The 22,235-nt window shown below is 34.0% G+C and overlaps 1 protein-coding gene across 2 annotated transcripts in view; it reads right to left on the reverse strand.

Annotated features, from left to right (window-relative positions):
• Window positions 1-13,193: 13,193 nt before the first annotated feature.
• LOC114335011 (single-minded homolog 2) overlaps window positions 13,194-22,235 on the reverse strand; it is a 203,658-nt gene continuing 194,616 nt past the window's right edge. For both annotated transcript variants that reach the window (XM_028285162.2, XM_028285164.2), the window contains exon 8: window positions 13,194-22,057. In XM_028285162.2, the coding sequence (XP_028140963.1) occupies window positions 21,448-22,057 (610 nt within the window). In that variant the 3' untranslated portion in view covers window positions 13,194-21,447. The remainder of the gene's footprint in view (window positions 22,058-22,235) is intronic.

Here is a 22,235-nt window from a genome sequence, read left to right on the forward strand (position 1 = left end):
TATTTACTATCTTTAATGGAAATTAACAACAATTTAAGTTTAAAATACGTTTATTTTGACTTTTCGCTTTCCACTTCGGAAATCGTTGTCAATAGACGAAATTATCTTAATTAAGACTAAACAAATTATTTTGTTCTGTTGTTAAACAGAAATTGTGGTCAATTTTCAATAAAGATAGCAAAAAATAGCTTCAGAACAACGACATAACATACACTCAGGTGCAAAAAATTCGATATTTTATAGAGAAGATACATTTTTGGAGATGTGTGGATGTGGAGATCTTCAAAGACACATTTTTGGAGATGCCACTTAGGTATAGATTGGGCATATACAGGGTGTTTCATTAATAATTGTCCAAATAGTAACTGGAGAAACCTTAGCACAAAATACGAAGATTTAACATAAAACACTTAAATAAAATGTGGTTCCTTACTGAGTTACAGGGTGTTTTATCTTTAAAAACTATTTTTGCTCAGCATTTTAAAACTATTCGATCTATCCTTTTCATACTTGGCAGAAAGTGCGACTACTTTACACCCTATTAAACTGTGATACACAAACATTTCTAGCTACTACCAGAGGCATACGACAGGGGATAGTGAACGGTTGACCCTTCTCAAATTCTACGCTACTGGAGAAATTACTATTTTAGTACCAGTTTTAGATTCTCCAATACTTTCTACGTAAATAATATACTCCTCATTGGTAACGATAAAGTCATTATTTTTCGAGATATTTGAAGTTAAAATGAAACGGCACAGTTATTTTGATTAATTTATGAAATAATTCATAATATGATTAAAATTTAAAAATTATTTGTACCCAGTACTCTAAAACTATTTGGCGTATCCTTATCATACTTGGCAGAAAGTGTAGGTTCTGTACACCCTACTAAATTGAGATAAATACACGTTTCTAGCTACTACCAGAGGCGTACGACAGGGGATAGTGGCTGGTTGACCCTTCCCGAATTCTACGCCCATGACGAAATTACTATTTTAGTGTAATTTTTTGATTTTCCAATACTTTTTATGCAAATAATATACTGTTCATTCGTAACGATAAAATGATTAGTTTTCGATATATTTGAAATTAAAAATGAAGCGATACAAGACATTAATCAAAATAACCGAGTCGTTTAATTATTAACTTCAAAGATCTCGAAAACTAATGACTTTATCGTTACGAATGAAGAGTATATTATTTTCATAAAAAGTGTTGGAGAATCCAAAAATTTAACTAAAATAGCAATTCCGCCAGTGGCGTAGAATTTGGAAAGGGTCCACCATTCACTTTCCCCAGTTGTACGCCTCTGGTAATAGCCAGAAACGTTTGTTTATCATAATTTAGTAGGGTGTATAGTAGTCGCACTTTCTGCTAAGTATGAAAAGGATACGTCAAATAGCTTTAAAATTCTGAGCAAAAATAGTTTTTAAATTTTTAGATAAAACACCCTGTAACTCAGTAAGGAACCACATTTTATTTAAGTGTTTTAGGTTAAATCTTCATATTCTGTGCTAAGGTTTCTCCAGTTACTATATGGACAATTATTAATGAAATACCCTGTATATTTAAGGAGGAACATTAAATGTAGGTAGGTAAATAAGAAACAATTTATGCTAAAAAATTATTTGTTTATAAATTAATATGTACTTACATAAATACCAATGGCAATATTTGAAAATTGAAAAAAAAAATGAAAAGGTGATAAACAGTTATAACAAAATAATGTTATCTGTTTATGTCGTTATTGTTATGAGTACCTACCTAGTATTTCGGACCCTTATGACAGCCTGCCTAACTCTTGACATTGTGGTAGTTATAAATTGTGGACATGAAGTTGGTCCAATTTGTCCCACATTGTCTGATGAGCCGCACGAAGCTCAGGCAAGTTGTTTGAACGAGGTAGCAGCAGGTGAATTTATCTTACCCAGCATGTTTCATATATGTCAACATTCATTGACAATTCTACCACATTGGAGACGTGCGATATCGTCCATAAAATAAAAAACAAGGTCATATGAATGGCGCAAAAGGTACCACATGCTCATCTAAAATGAATATTATATACCTTGGTTCTGTCATAGAATCTCCATCCACAAGAACTAGGTAGGTTACTACGGGCATCGGAACTTGTGCCAGCTTAAACCATATAAGTGAGCCTCTTCGTTATGTTATTCTATCGGAAATATTTCATTGGGCAAATAGTTCTCCTTGTCTTCTCCAGATTATTTCACGTCCAGAGAAATTTTGGTGAAATCAAGCAAAACCTTATAGACCAGGGCTCATCTGTAAAAATATTAGCACATTTGGACGTTGAGAGGTGACTCAAATTTTTTTGCAGAAATTACTTGAAAATAAATCAAATATGTAATTATATTTGAGTTATCCTCCCTCTCAAAAAGGTCCGGAACATTGTTTACAGGGCCGGCGATAACGGGCCTGCAAGGGATGCACTGCAGGCGGGCGCCTTTTTTTGGGGGCGCCAGAATGAGCTTTTTTCTGTTGGTGTTATGCAAAATACTAAAATAGAAAAATGTAATTTTTAAATGTGGTTTAAATTTGTCTTAATGCCCTAATCTGTGTTTGTTAGTTTTGAATATCACACAATTGTAAATACAAAAATATGCAATGGCTCATAGAATTCTTACCATGCAGTAATATAATTTATTGGTCAAATACTTATATCATATTTCAACCAAACAACTTGTTTTGTCAGATGATGGGTCCAATAAAACTGTAACCGAACTTTATTTACCGGGAACATTTGCGGATAGCGGGACACCGACTTAAGTCGGTTCCTCGCTGCCCGGAACACACGTTTTTAGGACACAAGTCCAAAATCAAGTCATTAATACGGAGAACAGCTCTTCTAGCTACCTCTAAAATCAGGTGGTTTAACCACATAAAGTAATACAGAGGATGTCCCATTACCCAGGGTATCCAAGGTAACATTCAGTACAAAGTCTCCTCATTCGTTATGTAGGTACTACTATAGGGAGGGGTGGTGGTATAGCTTGTACTTGGGGGTCAGATAGATACCACTCCAGGTTATGGGCGGTCAGATAGGTACCACTCCTGGTTACGCATTGTGACCGATTTGATCTTCGGACATTGTGGGTCTCACTATTCCATTAGAAGAGACATAATGTCCCCGAGGCTGGTGTACGAGTATATGTGTGTGTGTGTGGGAGGGGGCTATTGTGTTAGTTTTGCAGGAGGGCACCTTATACCCTAGCGCCGGCACTGATTGTTTAAATAATCAAAATGTCAAAAAATGAAGGAAAAATTCGATTTTTTTCTTCGTTTTTTGATTATAACTTATAAAGTATTCATTTCGGAGAAAAGTTGTACTGACATAAAAGTTGCGTAATTAAATTTCCTACGATATAGAATTGGTTAACAATTTAAAAAATCAATACAGAAGTAAAAACTTCGAGATGTATTCTGGTATAAAATCGTTTATTTAAAACTATAAAATGTCATCGATTGCAGAACGTTTTCGTTCTAAACAGAACATCTTCAGTGCCTAGAATGAAGTATTTCCACGTTAGTTTAAAGCAAAAGGTTAAAAATGTGGCTGTTAAAATGAAAAATGTGGGAATACTTACATCCTGCCGAGTATTTTGAAACTAGCACACTGTAAATAGTGTTAACATCATCATATATGGTTTACATAATGTAATATGTTAAAATGTTATGACTAAAAGTCGATGTTAATGGATAAAGTGGAACACATGCTAAAAGGGTGCCATGGTTCCCTGTTCGAAGATGCTAGGTACTTGCCAATTCAATGGGCACAGACCAACTGAGAAATTATGAAGTGGATATACAATTTGACAAGGGTGACATGACATGACAAGATAAAGCCAATTTTTGGTTAAAGTTTCATTTGATTTTGGATTTTTTAATAAAAAAAATTTAAAAAATAGTCACCCTTGTTGCAAAATAGCAATAATTGCGAAAAAAACATACAAAAACAAGTATTCGCATTTTACGTTTTTCAACCATTTGTGCTACACTTAGGACCTTCATATTTCACCAAGAAAAACTTTATGATACCGTAAAATAATACTGTAAATTTCATTAAGATCGGTTCAATAGATTTTGCAAAATAAATGTTGCATTCTAGCTTTCGCAAAAAAATTCATTTTTTCAAAATGTTACAGGACTGAAAATAAAGCAGATAACAAGTTATTTTTTTTTGCGTATAGAAGTGTACTGTACCTTTCATTTTCAATTTTGCAAAATTAAAATCGATTAACCACCACGGCGTCAGGAATTTTTTTAAATAAACATTCGTTATTGGTGCTACGCGCAGGACAGCGGATAGTTTGCTATTATTGGGCATTCCAATGACCTTTGATAATGATTGATACATTTTAATTTTTATTACATTCCGGTATAAATAAATAAATTTGTTTATTGCAAAATAAAAACACATACTCTATCCTTTGAAATAACACTTTTATTAGCAAAAACTTTATTGTTTATAGGTATATTTTAACTTAGAGAATAAAAGTTTATTATTTTTAAACATATGCAATTGTTTAAACAATATTTCACAAACAATAATAAAATTAGTTTGATTTTTGTGGAATTAAAATATTAAAATACAACAAAATATAGAGTAAGAAAATAATATATTAGATAAAGATTAGAAGAAATTTGGGTGGAAATCAACTTGTGTGAATCGAACATCGCTGTCCTGCGCGTAGCACCAAAAATTAATGTTTATTTAAAAAATTTCCTGACGCCGTAGTAATTAATCGATTTTAATTTTGCAAATTGCAAATGAAAGGTACAGTACACTTCTATAACAAAAAAATTTCAACGTGCTATCTGCTTTATTTTCAGTCCTGTAACATTTTGAAAAATGAATTTTTTTTTTCGAGAGCTGGATTGCAAAATTTAGTTTGCAAAATCTATTGAACCGATCTTAATGAAATTTACAGTATTATTTTACGGTATCATAAAGTTTTTCTGGGTGAAATATGAAGGTCCTAAGTGTAGCACAAATGGTTGAAAAACGTAAAATGCGAATACTTGTTTTTGTATTGTTTTTTCGCAATTATTGCTATTTTGCAACAAGGGTGACTATTTTTAAAATTTTTTACCAATTCTATATTGTAGAAAATTTAATTACGCAACTTTTATGTCAGTAAAACTTTTCTCGGAAATGAATACTTTTACAGTTATATTCAAAAAACGAAAAAAAAATCGAATTTTTCCTTAATTTTTTGACATTTTAATTATTTAAACAATGTTCCGGACCTTTTTGAGTGAGAGGATGACTCAAATATTATTATTTGATTTATTTTCAAGCAATTTCTGCAAAAAAATTTGAGTCACCTCTCAACATCCATCTCAAAACAGATACGCCCTCGACTATTAGACTTATCTGAGAACAAAACATTATTCCAAACTGCGTAAATACAATTTTCGTGTTCTCTTCCGAGCTATGCGCTCCCAAAATCAAGTCGAGCTCTGCGGTGTTCTATGGATAGCTGTGAACATAGGGCTAGTCTTCTGGATAATAAATTCGCTTCTTGCAGTCGTCGATGAAGTGCTCAAAGCACAAAAGTAAGGAAGATATGGACTGGACAACGTTGAGGAACTTCAGGCAGAATGAAGATAAAACAGAATAAAGATATACTTATATGAACTGGTAAAGTTAGGATCAATAAAAATGGAGGAATGAGTAAAATATTACTTATCTACGACTTATTACAAGAAAAAAGATATCATACACTTCGCCAACTTACGAAAAAAGAGACAGACAAACACTAGTTGCAGACATATCTAAAAACGTAATAAGAGATGCGCTACAAACTTAAACTAATGAAAATTACGAAAGACAGTTCAGATTTACTACTACAGTAAGTAGTGGTAGTAGTGGACGACCATATCGCCGCCGCCTACGAAAAGTATAACTCCGAAAAATGCCGGTAAGAGTAGAACTTTCAATGAACTCCGCGAAGAATATTATTTTTGATATGATTGTCAAAATTATAATCCCTAATAAAGTGTTTTGAGGAGTATCAGCAAAAAACATCATTTTGTTTTTGGGTAAACGAAAATTATAATTACTAAAAGTTCTCAGAAATAATTGTTTTCGTCGGCAGACACAGAAACAGAAAGGGAAATAATTGTTTTCGTCGACATCTAAGTATTATGAACTAAATCTTTTCGTTATAAATATTTTGGGAGTTATAATCTTCGCGGACACGCATATAAAAAATAATTGTATCGCCAACACTTATCAAAGAGTTATTATTTTCACTGGAAATGTATTAGGAACCACTTTAATCATAGGTACCAGCGATATAATCGAACAGGTAATGGATTGTAGATACCTACTTATGGGATGGGTGTGGAAATATCTAGCGACAGGCATCTGTGGCAAGAAACAAAACAGCAGGCAACGAAAGCAGCGAGAATATCTGGTTTCCTGAGGGATATAATCTGGCGAAATAAATATATGAGCACCGAAAGCAAAGTCCGCATTTATAAGACATGTGTTAGACCCGTACTGACATACTCAGCTGAGACAAGGGCCGAGACAACAAAGACCAAACAACTAATGAGTACAACAGAGATGAAAACCCTAAGATCCATAAAAGGTATCACACTCAGAGATACAATACGAAACGAATACACATTGAAAGAGCTAGGCGTTCAAGACGTAGTGAGATGGATAAGAGCACGACGACGCATGTGGGGAGACCACGTAGATCGGATGGACCCTGAACGTATGGCGAAATGGGCGAAGACATAGAAGCCCAACACCAAGCGGCTCATAGGAAGACCCAAAAAACGATGGTACGAGAGCTGGAGCTCCGGATCGCAGCAGAGACTGTAACAGAAAAAACAGGACATAGTCCTATTAAAAGAAGAAGTTAAGGTTTTATTTCAATACAGAGTACCACCATTCATTTGCTTTATGTATTACATTCTTATGGAATCCTCAGAGCGAACTGCGGTAAGCTCTCTGAATGAAACAAAATCTTTTTGTCATTTTACAACACATGACAACATGTAATTACAACATGTGCTTACCATAATTAACTCTGAGGATTCCATAAGGATGAAACAGATATAAGCGAATGGTGGTACTCTTTGTTGAAATTAAATCTTAACTGTCTTTCGTATTTGTCATTTAGGTACTCGCGCAATATGAGTACTTACTACAAATCAGTTTGCTATGGGTTCTTGCCTAGATAAGTTGACGTATCATGTATCATGGAATGCAATTTTTAGATTCCTCATGCCAGTTCATTTATCGTCTGTTTAATTTGCAAATGGACGGGATTCTGCAGAAAGGATCCAAACCACACTTTGTTAAAACTGAGATATTAGCCAAAAACTTTATGATCAAATTTAAAATTCTCTATTAAAAATAATCATGGTTTAACATTAAAATATATGCATTAGGTTTGATTTATCATACTGTTTGATTCAAGCAAACAGTTGTTTTTCAAAAAAAATCCACTTTTGTGGCTTGGTTCCCTTCTGCAAAACAACTTAGGTGAATTCAAAGTTAACAAACATTTATTTTCCATTATTGAGTTACATAATCATGCGTATACATAATCTAAAAAATGTTAATATGACATTACTGGGATTTAATAATTTGTTCTGGTAGTCCCGTGAATTCAAGAAAACAGTTGTCATAAAAAATCTACTTTTGTAGCTTGGTTCCCTTCTGCAAAATAACTTAAGTGAATTTGCATAAAGGAACCAACCCACATGGATCTTTTCTGCAGAACGCTGTCATGCTGCAACGATAATGTTGGTTGGTTCTTTCGCTCATAGAGGACGGTATAAGTATATCGTAATGGTATGTGGCTTGGTTCTTTTCTGCACAAGTATCTATGGGGTATTTTACAACCTATGAGACTGTTAATAGGAAAAATACATATTTGTAGCTTAGTTCCTTTCTGCAGAATCCAGTCCAAATTATAGAAAGCGCATATTTTGAATTTTCCTGAATTGATTCCAAATGTAAGAAATCCTTGGATTTCTATTGTTAATAAAAATTAGTTAATAAATAACAACTGTCAAAAAATGCGACTTGAGCCCTTAAGAGTTGAGCCCTTGGATATTTAAATGCTTACTTTATCAGACCTGGAAAAATCAATATATGAAAGTCAACATACAAATGGAGGAACCTAACGTCTTCCTAACTGAATAAATTACTCAGATTCTCCAAAACTTCCTCTAAACTGGAAGAGACATACTGTACGGCTAAAGAAATAAGCCAGACTTAGGAAAAGGAAAAGGGCATTGTCTATCTGCAAACTGTATTATAATTGGTAGAAAATCTTTCTACAAACATGAATCAGATATTACGACGGGAAACTAAAGCGGGTGTGTGCCGTCTCCTTGGAAACGGTGGGGGTGGCTACGCCGCCCCAGCCCCCATTCCCCCATCGGATTGTCATTAGCGACGGTTTAGCTGTCCCACTCGACGTCAAATATACAGAGTGGATTATGCAAGATGATGTGTTTATCATCGGTTAAACAATTTATAGAACCGACTAATAAACTGGGAGAAAGTGATGGAAGATTATTATTATAAGTAAAGAATGTCAATTTTATGTGTATTTACAGCTTTTATTAGGAATAGTATATTGTACAACAAGTGAGAGAAAAGCCATATTTCTCACGAGCGCAGAAGTTTGTTGCGAGGGAGAATCAAGCGAGGGAGAAATATGTCATATTTCTCATGTGTTGTACACTGTACTTTTTCTATGGATGCGGTTTTGTCAAGAGTTCAAATTTCAAAATTAAATAATTTAGGTGCTTTTAGGTATATTACATGCATAAATTGAAATAAAATACATATACATGTAGGTATTTAATATATTCTTAAAATTTATATACCTTATTTTTTAAATTCTAATTAACAGTTATTTTTAAACAGTTTTGAAAGGTAATTCCTGGTAGGTTTTGCTTTAACACATTTATTTGACAACATTAATTGTGTTTGTATTGTGCATGTTACCATGAAAACGGCGATCATAGTATGGAAGACCGTAGGAGAACCCGTGAGAAAAAATATTTCTCACTGCAATGGCCGACTTTTCTCACTGCATAAGGAATTGTTCGTTTTGAATGTATGTAAATAGTGAGAGAAGTTGCATATTGTATAGCATCCATAGAAAAACTAGTGATTTTACCCGCCGTCGCAAGGCGCGAGTACAATCAATTGCCCCCTACTGTCACTGCATTCAATTTTTTTTACTTCCTATTTTATCGTATCTCCCTCAAATTTTTTCTGACTACCTCTTTTTTGTTCTGAGCCTTCCTATTTTTCTTCCACCCATTTTTTGTTGACGTCATTTAATTGTTACTGACTCCCACTAATTTATTTTTATTATATATATAAATATAGATTTCAAAAACGAATTACAATAAATAACGGCACGTGGCACATGGTGACAGAAATGACTACTTCTTATAGCGCGTTATACAGTGCGTCCATAAAGTAAGGAATAAATTCATTATTTCGTAAACCGGTGACTTTAAGGAAAAATCCCGAAACAGGTCGATCTTTATTTTTAAAATATGATTTTTTTGGCATATATAGCATACTAGTAACGTCATTCATCTGGGCGTGATGACGTAATCGATGATTTTTTCAAATGAGAATAGGGGTCATGTGATGGCTCATTTGAAAGGGTATTCAATTCTCTATTCATTAATATAAATATTTCCATAATTATTTATACAGGGTGCTCAAAAACATTATTTTAAATAAAATTAATTGAGTCAAAAAGAAGAATGTATCTGTGTAATTTATTTAATTCAAAATACGTTTTATTGTTGTCATAAAACAGAAAATCAATGTTTATTTTTCAAATATTTGTTTTTTCTCTTTTCTGACATCTGTAAAATGTATTTAGAATTATTTTTCTCTTTTTTTTCCTGTAACTGGCTGTATACCATAAATCACAAAAAATAAAAACCTTAACTTGTAAAAGGTATATTTAAAATCCCTAAAAAGGGGTATATCACAACAAAACGTTTTCGGAATCAATATTCCATCATCAGTGTTATCACAGGTTTACATGCTTTAAGCCACCAAAATATACGGGTAAAAACCCTTGAGTTGTTTTTGAACAGTTGAGGATGTGTGAACGTGAGGATAATATTTGATTTTAAAGGATGTTAAAAATATTTCCAAATTAACCCCTGGCAAAAATATTAATATTTTTTGTATTTTGACAATGGCATCCGATTTGGACGTCGAAACGTTAATAACATCATTTTTTTAGTAAAATTGTGGCTTATTTCCCATCAAAACTAGTTATCTACTTATACTAGCCACAAGACAATAACGAAACAAAATTTCGGTAATATCCAATGCCAATGAGTCGGAGAAAACATTCAGGAGAAAACATTCACAGACGAATTTCCCTTGCTTTTTTATAAAAACAAAAGCGTCAGACTACCCATTATAAGCATATTTTCCCACATACGTTCCGATTTGGTCGTTCACGTGCCACAAAATAATAGCAGGTTTATTTAATAGGTACAAATAAGTCGTACGCTGCACAAACCACCCCCTACAACCCTCTAGAACAGTGACGTCTTTAATGGCCAACGTGCGTCTCTATTGTTAAACGGAAATAACACCGGGAGTCAATTCTATTGGCATTGTTAACTTGTCACCCTCTCTCGAGAGTCTCGATATGAGAACATTTTTTGTTCTACTAAACATCTTCGTTAAAATAATAATACGGTAGTGCATGTAAGAGGGTTGATTGGAAAGAGATTGCAGGAAAGTAATTTGTGGCAGATTTTTTGGATTTCAAAGATTTGTTTTCTGTATCTTGAAATCTTTTTACCAACACAATTACTTTTCAAAAAGAACAGAAGTTCTTAATTATGAACAGAAGCGTGTTTAGGATTCATGTGGGTACCGAAACAGTAGTCAGCCCCCTAGTTTGTCTTTTTTTATTAATATTTTTTTATTATTGACTCTTTTTTATTGATATATTTGTTTATTTTCATAAGAATAATCAACGTTATCGCTCATAATTTTTCTATTATTTTTTTATAGGCAATAAATAAAAGAGTATGAGAAAACTTAAAATCCGTGTAAAATAAACTCATAAAAATCTCATAATTTTAGTAGTTCTTCATCATCATTCTCTTTGTCTTATCCCTATGCGGGGTCGGCTTCCCTAATTGCATTCCTCCACACAATTCTATCTTGGGTCATATCAATGTTAATCCATTTTACCAACATGTCCTGCCTTATCGTCTCCCCCCAGGTCTTCTTTGGTCTTCGTCTCCTACTTCTTCCAGGAATCTGAACTTCAGCTATTCTTCGTAAAGGGTGATTAACGTCTCGACGTTGAACATGACGAAACCATCTTAACCTATGCTCTCTCATTTTGGCATCAATTGGTGCCACACCTAGACTTCCCCTAATATAATCATTTCTAATTTTATCCTTTTTTGTCACTCCACTCATCCATCTAAGCATTCTCATTTCCGCCATATGCATTCATTATTCCTCTTTCTTTTTCACTGCCCAACATTCCTTTCATTTTCCCTTCAGCTTCATTGGAATTTTTCTGTCAAACAACACACCACTCGCTTCTTTCCACTTCATCCATCCAGCCCTAATTCTACTGCATGCATCTCCATCTATTTCTCCATTACTCTGTAATACCGATCCTACGTACTTAAAACTATTGCTTTTCACAATCATTTCACCATCCAAAGATACCATTTTATTTGTAGTAACTCCATCTTTAAATGAACATTCCAAATACTTACTCTGTTTTAGTCCTACTAAGTTTTAAACCTTTTTCCTCCAGAGCTTGTCTCCACTGTTCCAGTTTTTGTTCTAAGTCTTTTTCACTATTTCCTATTAACACTACATCATCATCATACATTAGGCACCATGGAATGCTACCCTGTAGTTTCGCTGTTATCTGGTCCAAAACTAATGAGAATAAATAAGGACTAAGCACCGAGCCTTGGTGCAATCCTACTTTCACCTGAAATTTATCAGTCTCTCCCACACCTATCCTAACACTAGTCGTTACTCCCTCATACATATCTCTCACAATCTTCACATATTCGCCAGCGACTCCTTTCTTATGGAGTTCCCACCACAGAATCTCTCGAGGAACTCTATCATATGCTTTCTCAAGATCAATGAATACCATATGAGCGTTGGTCTCTTTATTCCTGTATTTTTACATCAGTTGCCTTACAATGAAAATTGCATCTGTTGTTGATCTGCCCTGCATAAAGCCAAATTGATTATCGGATATTTTGGTTTCTTCACGTATCCGTCTATCAATTACTCTCTCCCATATTTTCATGGTGTGGCTGAGTAGTTTTATAGCCCTGTAGTTTGTACATTGTTGTATGTCTCCCTTATTTTTGTAGACAGGTACTAATATACTGCTTCTCCATTGGTCTGGCATTTGTCCAACTTCCATAATTCTATTAAATAGACCTGCTAGCCAACTTATTCCTGTCTCTCCCAATGCTCTCCATACTTCCCCACGAATATCATCTGGTCCGACTGCTTTTCCTTTCTTTATTTTTTGAAGCGCTTGAGCTACTTCCTCGTTTGTTATTCTGGTAACCATTGCTGTTACTGTCTCCGTTAACTCCACAGGCTGTCTGTCAAATTCTTCATTTAATAAACTGTCAAAATACTTTCTCCATCTCTTTTTGACATCCTTTTCGTGAATTAGTATTTTATTATTTTCATCTCGGATACATCTAATCTGATTAAAATCTCTTGCTTTCTTTGCTCTCTGTTTGGCTATTTTATATGTAAGAACAGGCAGGATACGCCTTTAAAAATATCACGCAGTCTTCCATATGCTGCCCATCCCAGAGTTATTCTTCTTAGCAGCTCAGCAGTTTGATTGTCTCCGATTTATTCATTAATAAATAGGTATTTAATATTAATCAGCACCTTGTGCAAGTCTCTATTTTAAACATGTTCTATTCTAATCCACTATAATTCTAAGTAGCTATTTTTAATATATCCGTTATTTCAGCTCGTTTATCCTTGTCTTGCCCGGTTTGTCATGATTTGTTTCCTTTTAATTTTTTCAGTTCAGATTACCATATGTTTGAAGAAGGGGTTGCTACCTCAGGGCCTCCATTTAACTCAAAATTAATACGAATAACAAATAAAACACTTTCTAAAATAACATAAAACTTATATTTGGTTGGATAAGACAGTTATTAAATACATAATAATAATAATACAATAATATATGGTTGCTTAAAAATTACTTTACAATCTTTTCTATGTACAATCTATTCACAGTCAAAAATTATTGTCATATCTATATAAATATATAAACCATTAAATATTTCGCCTGCATGGCCAGCGCAACATATCCACCCTTAGTTAGAAGTTCCCTTAGATGAGGGAAGGTTACATATATTCAGAATGTTATTCGAATCTGGGGAGAGTTTCCAAAAAGAAGAAAGATTGTACACAAAAATAAACTTAATAATGCATTGCAACAGTGAAAAGAAATAGGAAAGATAAATGAAATAAACGAAAGGTCGTTCTGAAACAGACCTCGGGAAAATATACAGGGTGTTTGGTAAAGAATGGGCCATAGCTTAACCTTAGATTCCTGAGGTTAAAATAGGTCGATTTAAGCTAACTAACCTTAGTACCAAAGTTGATAATAACCGAAATACAGGGTGTCAAAGTTAAACTTTTATTTTATTTATTTTTGAATATTTCCTGACAGGCATGGGACAACAACACGAAATTTGGTAAGTGGTGCTGGTATTGTACAATCTACTAAATTATGTTAAACAAACGTTTCTGGCTACTACCAGAGGCGTACGACGGGGGAACGTGAATGGTTGGCCCTTCCCAAATTCTACGCCACTGAAGGAATTGCTATTTTAGTGCAATTTTTTTATTCTCCAATACTTTCTATGTAATAAACATACTCTTCATTCGTAACGATAAAGCCATTAGTTTTCGAGATATTTGAAGCTAAAAGCGAAGGAGCATAATACATTAATCAATATACATAAGTGTGCCTTTTCATTATTAGAGAGTTATCAAGTAAAATTCTATCCATCCGTTATTTTGACACGTAAACGCTATTTTTTTACGGTATAAGTTTTAACGTATATGTAATTTTAGAGTTATAAAGTGGTTGAATTTCTGCTTCACGTTAATAGTTGGCAGCTGTCAGTCATATTTCGTATTTGACAGCAACATAATTAAATTTTTTTTTAAATTTGTTCTGTTTTTGGTTTTTTTCACCCAAGATACATATTTTGTAATTTTGACTTGTTTTGTACAATTTGGATTTCAAATTTTTCTAAAAAATATGGAAGAGATCTTAGAACAGGCAATGTTACTTGAAGCCAATGACGATGATATAGAGTACTTAATACTAAATCTCGTTTTAAATGATGATAACGTTCAAAATCAAAATGTACATCCTGTCTTTAATTTCGATACCTTAGAACCTGAACAAGCCAAACAGTATTTTCGGTTTGAAAAGCAGGATATTCCAAGGCTTGTACAATTGTTAGGAATACCAGATATAATTGTAACAGAAACTGGCCATACCTGTACTGGTAAGTAATGCTGAGAGGAACTAAAACTTTAAACTCAACCAAACCAAAACCAAGCCAAGAAAACAAAGACAAAATACCTGTTAACATACAAAATAAAATTTCATAACACAACATATTTATTTATTACATGAACATGACAGAACTGAAATGGCCGAGCCACTCCGAGTCCTGCCGAATTGGTGCGATTCGCTGCTAACGTTACCGTATTTTAAGCCCGCTATCCGACCTACCGTAACGGAGCACGTTAACGTTAAAATCATTTCCGTTATTCAATATTCATACTGCGCATGCTCCATTGCTAAAATAGCGTTACCGTATTCTCCTCGAGTTACTTGATAACTCTCTATTAACTTCAAATATCTCGAAAAGTAATGACTTTATCGTTACGAATAAATAGTAGGTATACTATTTGCATAGAAAGTATTGGAGAATCTAAAAATTATGCTAAAATAGCAGTTTCATCAATGGCGTAGAATTTGTGAAGGGTCGACCATTCACTTTCCCCTGTCGTACGCCTCTGGTTAACCGCAAACGATTATTTAACATAATTTAGTATGGTGTACAGTACCTACACTTTCTACCATAAGGATATGTCAAATAGTTTTATAGTACCGGGCACACATAGTTCTTATTGTTTTAAATAAAGAATAAATTATTAAAAAAAAAGAATACTTTAAAATAATTTGACATATCCGTGTGATACTTGGCAGAAAGTGTAGGCACTGTACACCCTAGTAAATTATGTTAAATAATCGTTTTTGGCTACTACCAGAGGCGTACGACAGGGGAAAGTGAATGGTCAACCCTTCCCAAATTCTACGCCACTGATAAAACTGCTATTTAAGCATAATTTTTAGATTCTCCAATACTTTCTATGCAAATAATATACTATTTATTCGTAACGTCATTAGTTTTCGAGATATTTGAAGTTAAAAATGAAAAGGCACACTTATTTTGATTAATGTATTATGCTCCTTTGTTTTTAGCTTCAAATATATCGAAAACTTATGACTTTATCGTTACGAATGAAGAGTATTTTTTTAAAAAGAAAGTATTGGAGAATAAAAAAAATTGCACTAAAATAGAAAATCCGCCAGTGGCGTAGAATTTGGGAAGGTTCAACCATTCACGTTACCCCATCGTACGCCTCTGGTAGTAGCCAGAAACGTTTGTTTAACATAATTTAGTAGATTGTACAATACCAGCACCACTTACCAAATTTCGTGTTGTCCCATGCCTGTCAGGAAATATTCAAAAATAAATAAAATAAAAGTTTAACTTTGTAACCCCTGTATTTCGGTTATTATCAACTTTTGTACTAAGGTAAGTTAGCTTAAATCGACCTATTTTAACCTCAGGAATCTAAGATTAAGCTATGGCCCATTCTTTACCAAACACCGTGTATATCATGTACAGCTTCCGGAGCAAACCATGGCCGTTGAGAGAAACCCTTCTGCGTAAAGTTTAGGTGGGCGTGCGACCGCGACCGACCGCAACGACAGCGTTTCTCATCGGCCATGGTTCGTTCCGGGAGCTGTAGGCACATGAAAAAAGTACGCATTTGTAATTATAGAGGGAAACTATAGATGACAAGGGTGGATATTATTACTTGTCCACGAATTTTTACGCTATAATAAAAGTATAAAAGTTGCCCTTACTTAAAAACATATATGACAGGGTTGTATTGATAAAAATAAGTAAAAAAAAATAAAGTATTTACCGAACATATCATATGGCACGATATTCTGGGTATAAGAATATACAATAAATATGATACATAAAAGTAAGGAATAAGTGTATAGTCTCAAAAGAGTTACGTATATTACATTGAAATAAAACCAAATATTTTAGTGATATCATTAAAAAGTCTTCTTTTTAAGGAACCGGACTCGATGGCCAACGGACTCCGTCGATGTGAGCATTTTAGTAAATTGTAGTCACAGACCAGCCAACTCTTTAGCGTGAAGAATACTGAAAAAGTTAAAAAACCAGAATATTTCTCTCAATATTTTCTAACTATAATATCAATCGGATACGATATAAAGAGTACGAAAACGAAGATTCTTTACGAGAAGAAATATACACTTTTCAGTAACTACTAGAAGTACTAGAACTTTCAGCAACTACTGAACTACTTTCAGTACTACAAAAAAATATAAATATGCGTAAACCATGTCTGGAGTAAAAATATAGAATTATGGAGTTTCTGGAATAACCGAGTTGCTACCTAAGGTCCGTTTAGAGTTTAGAGGGCTTATCTGCGGGCCAGCAGCCCCTACTTGGGAGTTTTACGTATCAGCAACAATGTAATATACTCCTAATACCAAGAGTATAAGAATTAAAGGCTTTTCACTCATGTAAGTATTTAGTGGCTTTAAACCACTATGTTATGTGTTATGTGATGTAGCTCAAAAGGATTCTTTTAAATAAACATTACTTTTATAAAGGATTTTTAATAAAAATGTGTTTTTTTTATTAATACCTATAGTAACTATTTGGCCAATACGACGTTTCCCTCAATAAAAATATCCTCAAAAATATATCAAATATAAAAACAAATTTTGGGAACCAGCCCAATATTATAAGTAGTAACTGTACCCAATCTTCGATTAAGATTAAAAAAGAAAACTTCTTTCCAAATGATATCACTAAAATATATTCGTACGGTAAATTACCCTTTTTAAATAATACGAGGGTCAATCGGAAGAAAAGGTTCCCTACGCCGCTTAGAAAAAGTGTGACACGCTTGAAATCTGGCAACACTGCCTTACACATTAACTCTCCCTCTTTCTCTGACCCCACCACTTTCGCCACGCTGCATTGCTCAGTGTCGGCCTTGCAGCCTTAATAGATGGAATCCATTTTCCTTTAAAAAAACGTTTCACAGCATGGATTTCACATTGGCTGTAACAGCGACAGGAACCTCCATCTTCAAAGGCTGCTAGGCCGACACTGAGCAATAATGTAGCGATGCGAAAGCTGTGAGGTAAGAGAGAGGGAGAGTTGATGTGTAAGGCAGTATTGCCAGATTTCTCCCAGTCTTTCTCAGTGGCATAGGGAATCTTTTTTTACGAATGACCCTTGTGTTATACAACATAAAGTTGGAGAAAAAATGATTTGACAGTATTATCAAATTTTCAGTCATAAATTTTGGAACAGCATAATTTTTCATGTCGCCAACATGTTACAATTGGATATTTTGATTAGCACTTGACAAATAAAAATGCTTCTGAACTTTGACATAAATACTTTTGCATCAGGAAGCTTGGTATACAGCTTCAACATATTATTTACACAGACGGCCTGAATGGCCAAGTATGGCCTGAAGATAAGAACAGACGCATTGAAGAGAAGGATAAATAAACACCAAATAAAAATAGTACAAGAGACTTTTCAAATATGAATATTGTAAGATATGATGGACCGGGGCAAGACATCTCTCAACGTGACAGTTCGCAACAGCGACACTTCGTAACATTGACAATTCGTAACTATAACATTGATAGAGGAGATCGTCTAATACAGCGATACGCATGCGGCCCTCTTACGTTTGTTATGCGGCCCGAAGGCTAACTGAAAGACCCTGTAAATGATTGTTTTGAACTCAAGTAAGATAGTTGGTGGTAGCTTTTATTATTTTTTATTTGCGACATAACAGAAAAACTTGGCGAACTTAATCGTCGTTTACACATTAAAAGGTAAACATAAAATTATTTTCGTAGTTGACAAAAATAAAGTATTTGCTTTCGTGGATAAGCTAAAAGATGTACATCGGGGAAATTAATATAAAAAATCTGCATAACTTTCCGACATTGGTGAAAGCTCAACAAGATGAAATTGATGTATTTCCAGGAAACTATGCTATTTATTTCTAATTTTCTAGTTTTCTTGAGCGATGAATTTCAGAAAAGATTTAATGATTTATGAAACATTAGGAAATGTCTTCTATTAATGGAAAATCCCTGGCACTTAGAAGTAGCCGCTACTATACAACTTGCGGCCGTCTTGATTTAACAGCGCAAACTTGTCACATGAACAAATTAATTTTAAAAATGATACAAATCTGGAGGAAATTTTTAAAGAAAAAAGAGACGCAAATCAATATGAAGAATTCTGGAAATTAGTACCGGATAACTATAAAACTCTCAAAAGTTGCGCTTGCTTGTTCCTCACGTTGTCTTCGCTTCATCATACCTGTGCGAATCCTCATATTCAGAAATGAAATATGCAAAAAAATGTTTACCTATCCTGACAATGATTCGCACCTGGACGACGTTGTTATTTCGTAAGCGGGTGACTTTAAATCCTGAATCAGGTCGATTTTTATTTTTAAATTATGTTTTTTTTACATATTATATATTATATCATACTATCGTCATCCATCTGAGCGTGATGACGTAATCGATCTTTTTTGAATGAGAATAGGGGTCGTGTGCTAGCTCATTTGAAATTCTCTGTATAGAAATATAAACATTGACATAATTAAGTATACAGTATGCCCAAAAATTTTTTGTTTTGAATTAAATTAATTGACAAAAAAAAAAGAAAAATGAATGTAATTTATTTAATTTAAAATACATTTTACTTCTGTCAGAAAACAGAAGAAAATGTTTATTTGACAAATAATAAACACTGCTTTTCTCTTAAATCCAAAGTTCAAGCTGCCAATAGGCAGGTGGTTGGAAGCTTGAACAATAAATTTAAGCGAAAAACAATGTTTATTTGTGAAATAAACATTTTTTTCTATTTTCTGACAACAATAAGCTATATTTTGAATTAAATAAATGACATACATTCTTCTTTTTGTGTCAATTAATTTAATTCAAAACAAAAAATTTTTGGGCATCCTGTGAATATCCTTTTAAATGAGTTAGCACACGACCCCTATTCTAATTTAAAAAAAAATCATCGATTACGTCATCACGCCCAGGTGGGTGACGTTACTAGTATGATACATAATATGCCAAAAAATCGTAATTTAAAACTAAAAATCGATGTTTCAGAATTTTTCCTTAAAGTCGCCAGATTAAGAAATAACGAATTTATTCCTTTCATTTGCATCAATGACCTTCGAATTATAACAAATCTATATTATAAACAGCAAGCACACATACGCATTAATGAACACACATCCGAAGAGTTCGAAATTAAAAGAGGAGTGCGACAGGGGGTGTGTATTGTCACCACTACTATTCAATGCATACTCTGAAAAAATTATGAAAAGAGCTCTTGAGGGAGAAACAGCAGAAATAAAGGTAAATGGAATGCCAATTAACAACATTAGATATGCGGACGATACTATCATAATAGCAGACAACCTTGAAGACCTCCAAAAGCTAATGAACAAGATAGTAGAGTATGGAGAAGAATATGGATTATCAATAAACAGCAAGAAAACTAAATTTATGAGGATATCAAAAACCCAAAAAACTTTAAAACAAGTTGAAAACTACAACTATCTTGGCACAATAATTAATCACACAAACGATTACTCCAAAGAAATCAAAGTTCGAATAGAGAAAGCAAGAACAAACTTCAATAAAATGAGAAAGGTACTTTGTGCAAGGGAACTGAAATTAGACTTGAGAGTTGGGTTGGCAAGGTGTTATATTTTCTCGACCCTGCTTTACGGGATAGAAGCATGGACACTTAACGCGTCGACTACTAAAAAGTTGGAAGCATTTGAACTCTGGGTGTATAGAAGAATCCTGAAGATATCATGGACCGAGCATATAACAAACAACGAAGTGATGAGAAGAGTCAACAAAAGACTGGAAATATTGGAAACCATCAAGACACGAAAGCTGCAATACCTGGGGCATGTTATGCGTAATGAGAGATACAACATACTTCAATTGATTATACAGGGCAAGAGAAGTGTAGGAAGGAGAAGAATCTCATGGTTGCGTAACTTGAGGGAATGGTACAGATGCACATCAACCGAACTATTCAGAGCAGCAGCATCTAAGATTATAATAGCCATGATGATTGCCAAGAAGAAGAACTATAACTATTCGTAACGACATAATTCGTAACGGCATTATTCGTAACGGTAAGATTTAATTATTATTTTATTTTTGTTAACGTGGAAACAACTTTTAGTACAGATGCAATTGAAATTACGTTTATAAATTTAACGAACCAGCATTAAGATAAACATTTTTCAAACATTTTTTGAAGATTCTGGCTTAAATAAATATAATCTACCGTTAATAGTAGTTCACAACTTTAAAGTGATAATTCAGGATAAAAAATTTAAAAACATATTCTTTAGTTGCCATATTTACAAAAATATATGTAAAAATATGTGTGAAATAAATTTCAAAAGAAGTGGTCTTCTAGAAGTACTACTCTTTTTAGTGTAGGAAAGTATGCAAAATAGGTACATTAATTATTGTATGTATACATTGAGTAATGCTACATCTGCTAAAAAAACTAAACGTTGTCGTTACGAATTATACCGTTACGAAAGTGATCGTTTCGAACAGTCGGTGTTACGAAGTATCGCCGTTACGAATTGTCGGCATTACATAGTGTCCGTTACCATTTGTGAAGTTACGAACTGTTGTGTTACGAGATGTCATGGAACCATTATAGATAGAGTGTAAGACCATATCAGTTTTTGCACTTGACAGTTTGGCAAGTGCTTAATATACACAAGAAGCATTTGAAATTTAAACTTGAAATAATTATCAAAACTGAATTATTGATACATAATTATACATTTTCCTTCTTAAACCGTTACAGAGAAACAGTCAATGCAACTTCTGTACAATTATATTTAGCATGAAGTACGGAATATTTTTGTCACAGTTGAGGCAGCTTTTTATTGATTCGCCGTTACTAATGCACATACTCATTTGCTAACTGATACTGCTGAGCATCCACAATGACACTGGTGTACCCAGCACCGTGTGCCTGCCCGATCAAAGGCTTGAACTCATGCCCCTGCCAGTTCTGCGCCGCTTGGCTCGCTTGATTGTTATTGAAACAGTTGATGCTAAAACTATGGGCTTCCGGGCAAAAGTTATTGCTGTTCAAGTTCTGCAAATGGAGCTCGCTTTCTGAGGAACTGCAGGACGAACTGGAGGCACTGAACGGGCGCTGCTGTGGGGTTCCTAACATGTGTTGGCTGATCTCGGGATCAGAATAAGAGTAAAACATATCTTGGTGTTGATAGTATGGATCTTCTGTGTGGTAATGGATGAAACCTGATGAGTACTCGAGTGAAGGATACGTAATTGCTCCATTGGAATCGCTGAATTCGTCGTCCGGTATGGAAGGGGGTTGTGAAGGAATAATATTGACAGGAATGCGATGTGTGGGAGTGTATTTAGGTTGTGATGAAATGCTCCTTGTTGGGGGATGTATCGGGCTTCGTGGGGAGCTGGGAATATCTTCTCTCGGTGTACCTTGCGCAAGGTTTAGAGTTAGATCTTTGGCTTCAAAATCACTGCAAGAAAAACAATCATGCTATAAAATAAATTTAAAATAAAATAAAAAAAAATATATAAATTATAAGAGCAATATTTCTACTTTTCGATCACTTTTCTAAAGGGGGAGGGATAAGCAGATTTTTACCAAATTTAAGCATTTATTATACTTACCTTAAAAAAGTAGCCTATTCGCTG

Source organism: Diabrotica virgifera, chromosome 5 (genome assembly GCF_917563875.1).
Source record: "Diabrotica virgifera virgifera chromosome 5, PGI_DIABVI_V3a".
NCBI classification, from domain to species: domain Eukaryota; kingdom Metazoa; phylum Arthropoda; class Insecta; order Coleoptera; family Chrysomelidae; genus Diabrotica; species Diabrotica virgifera.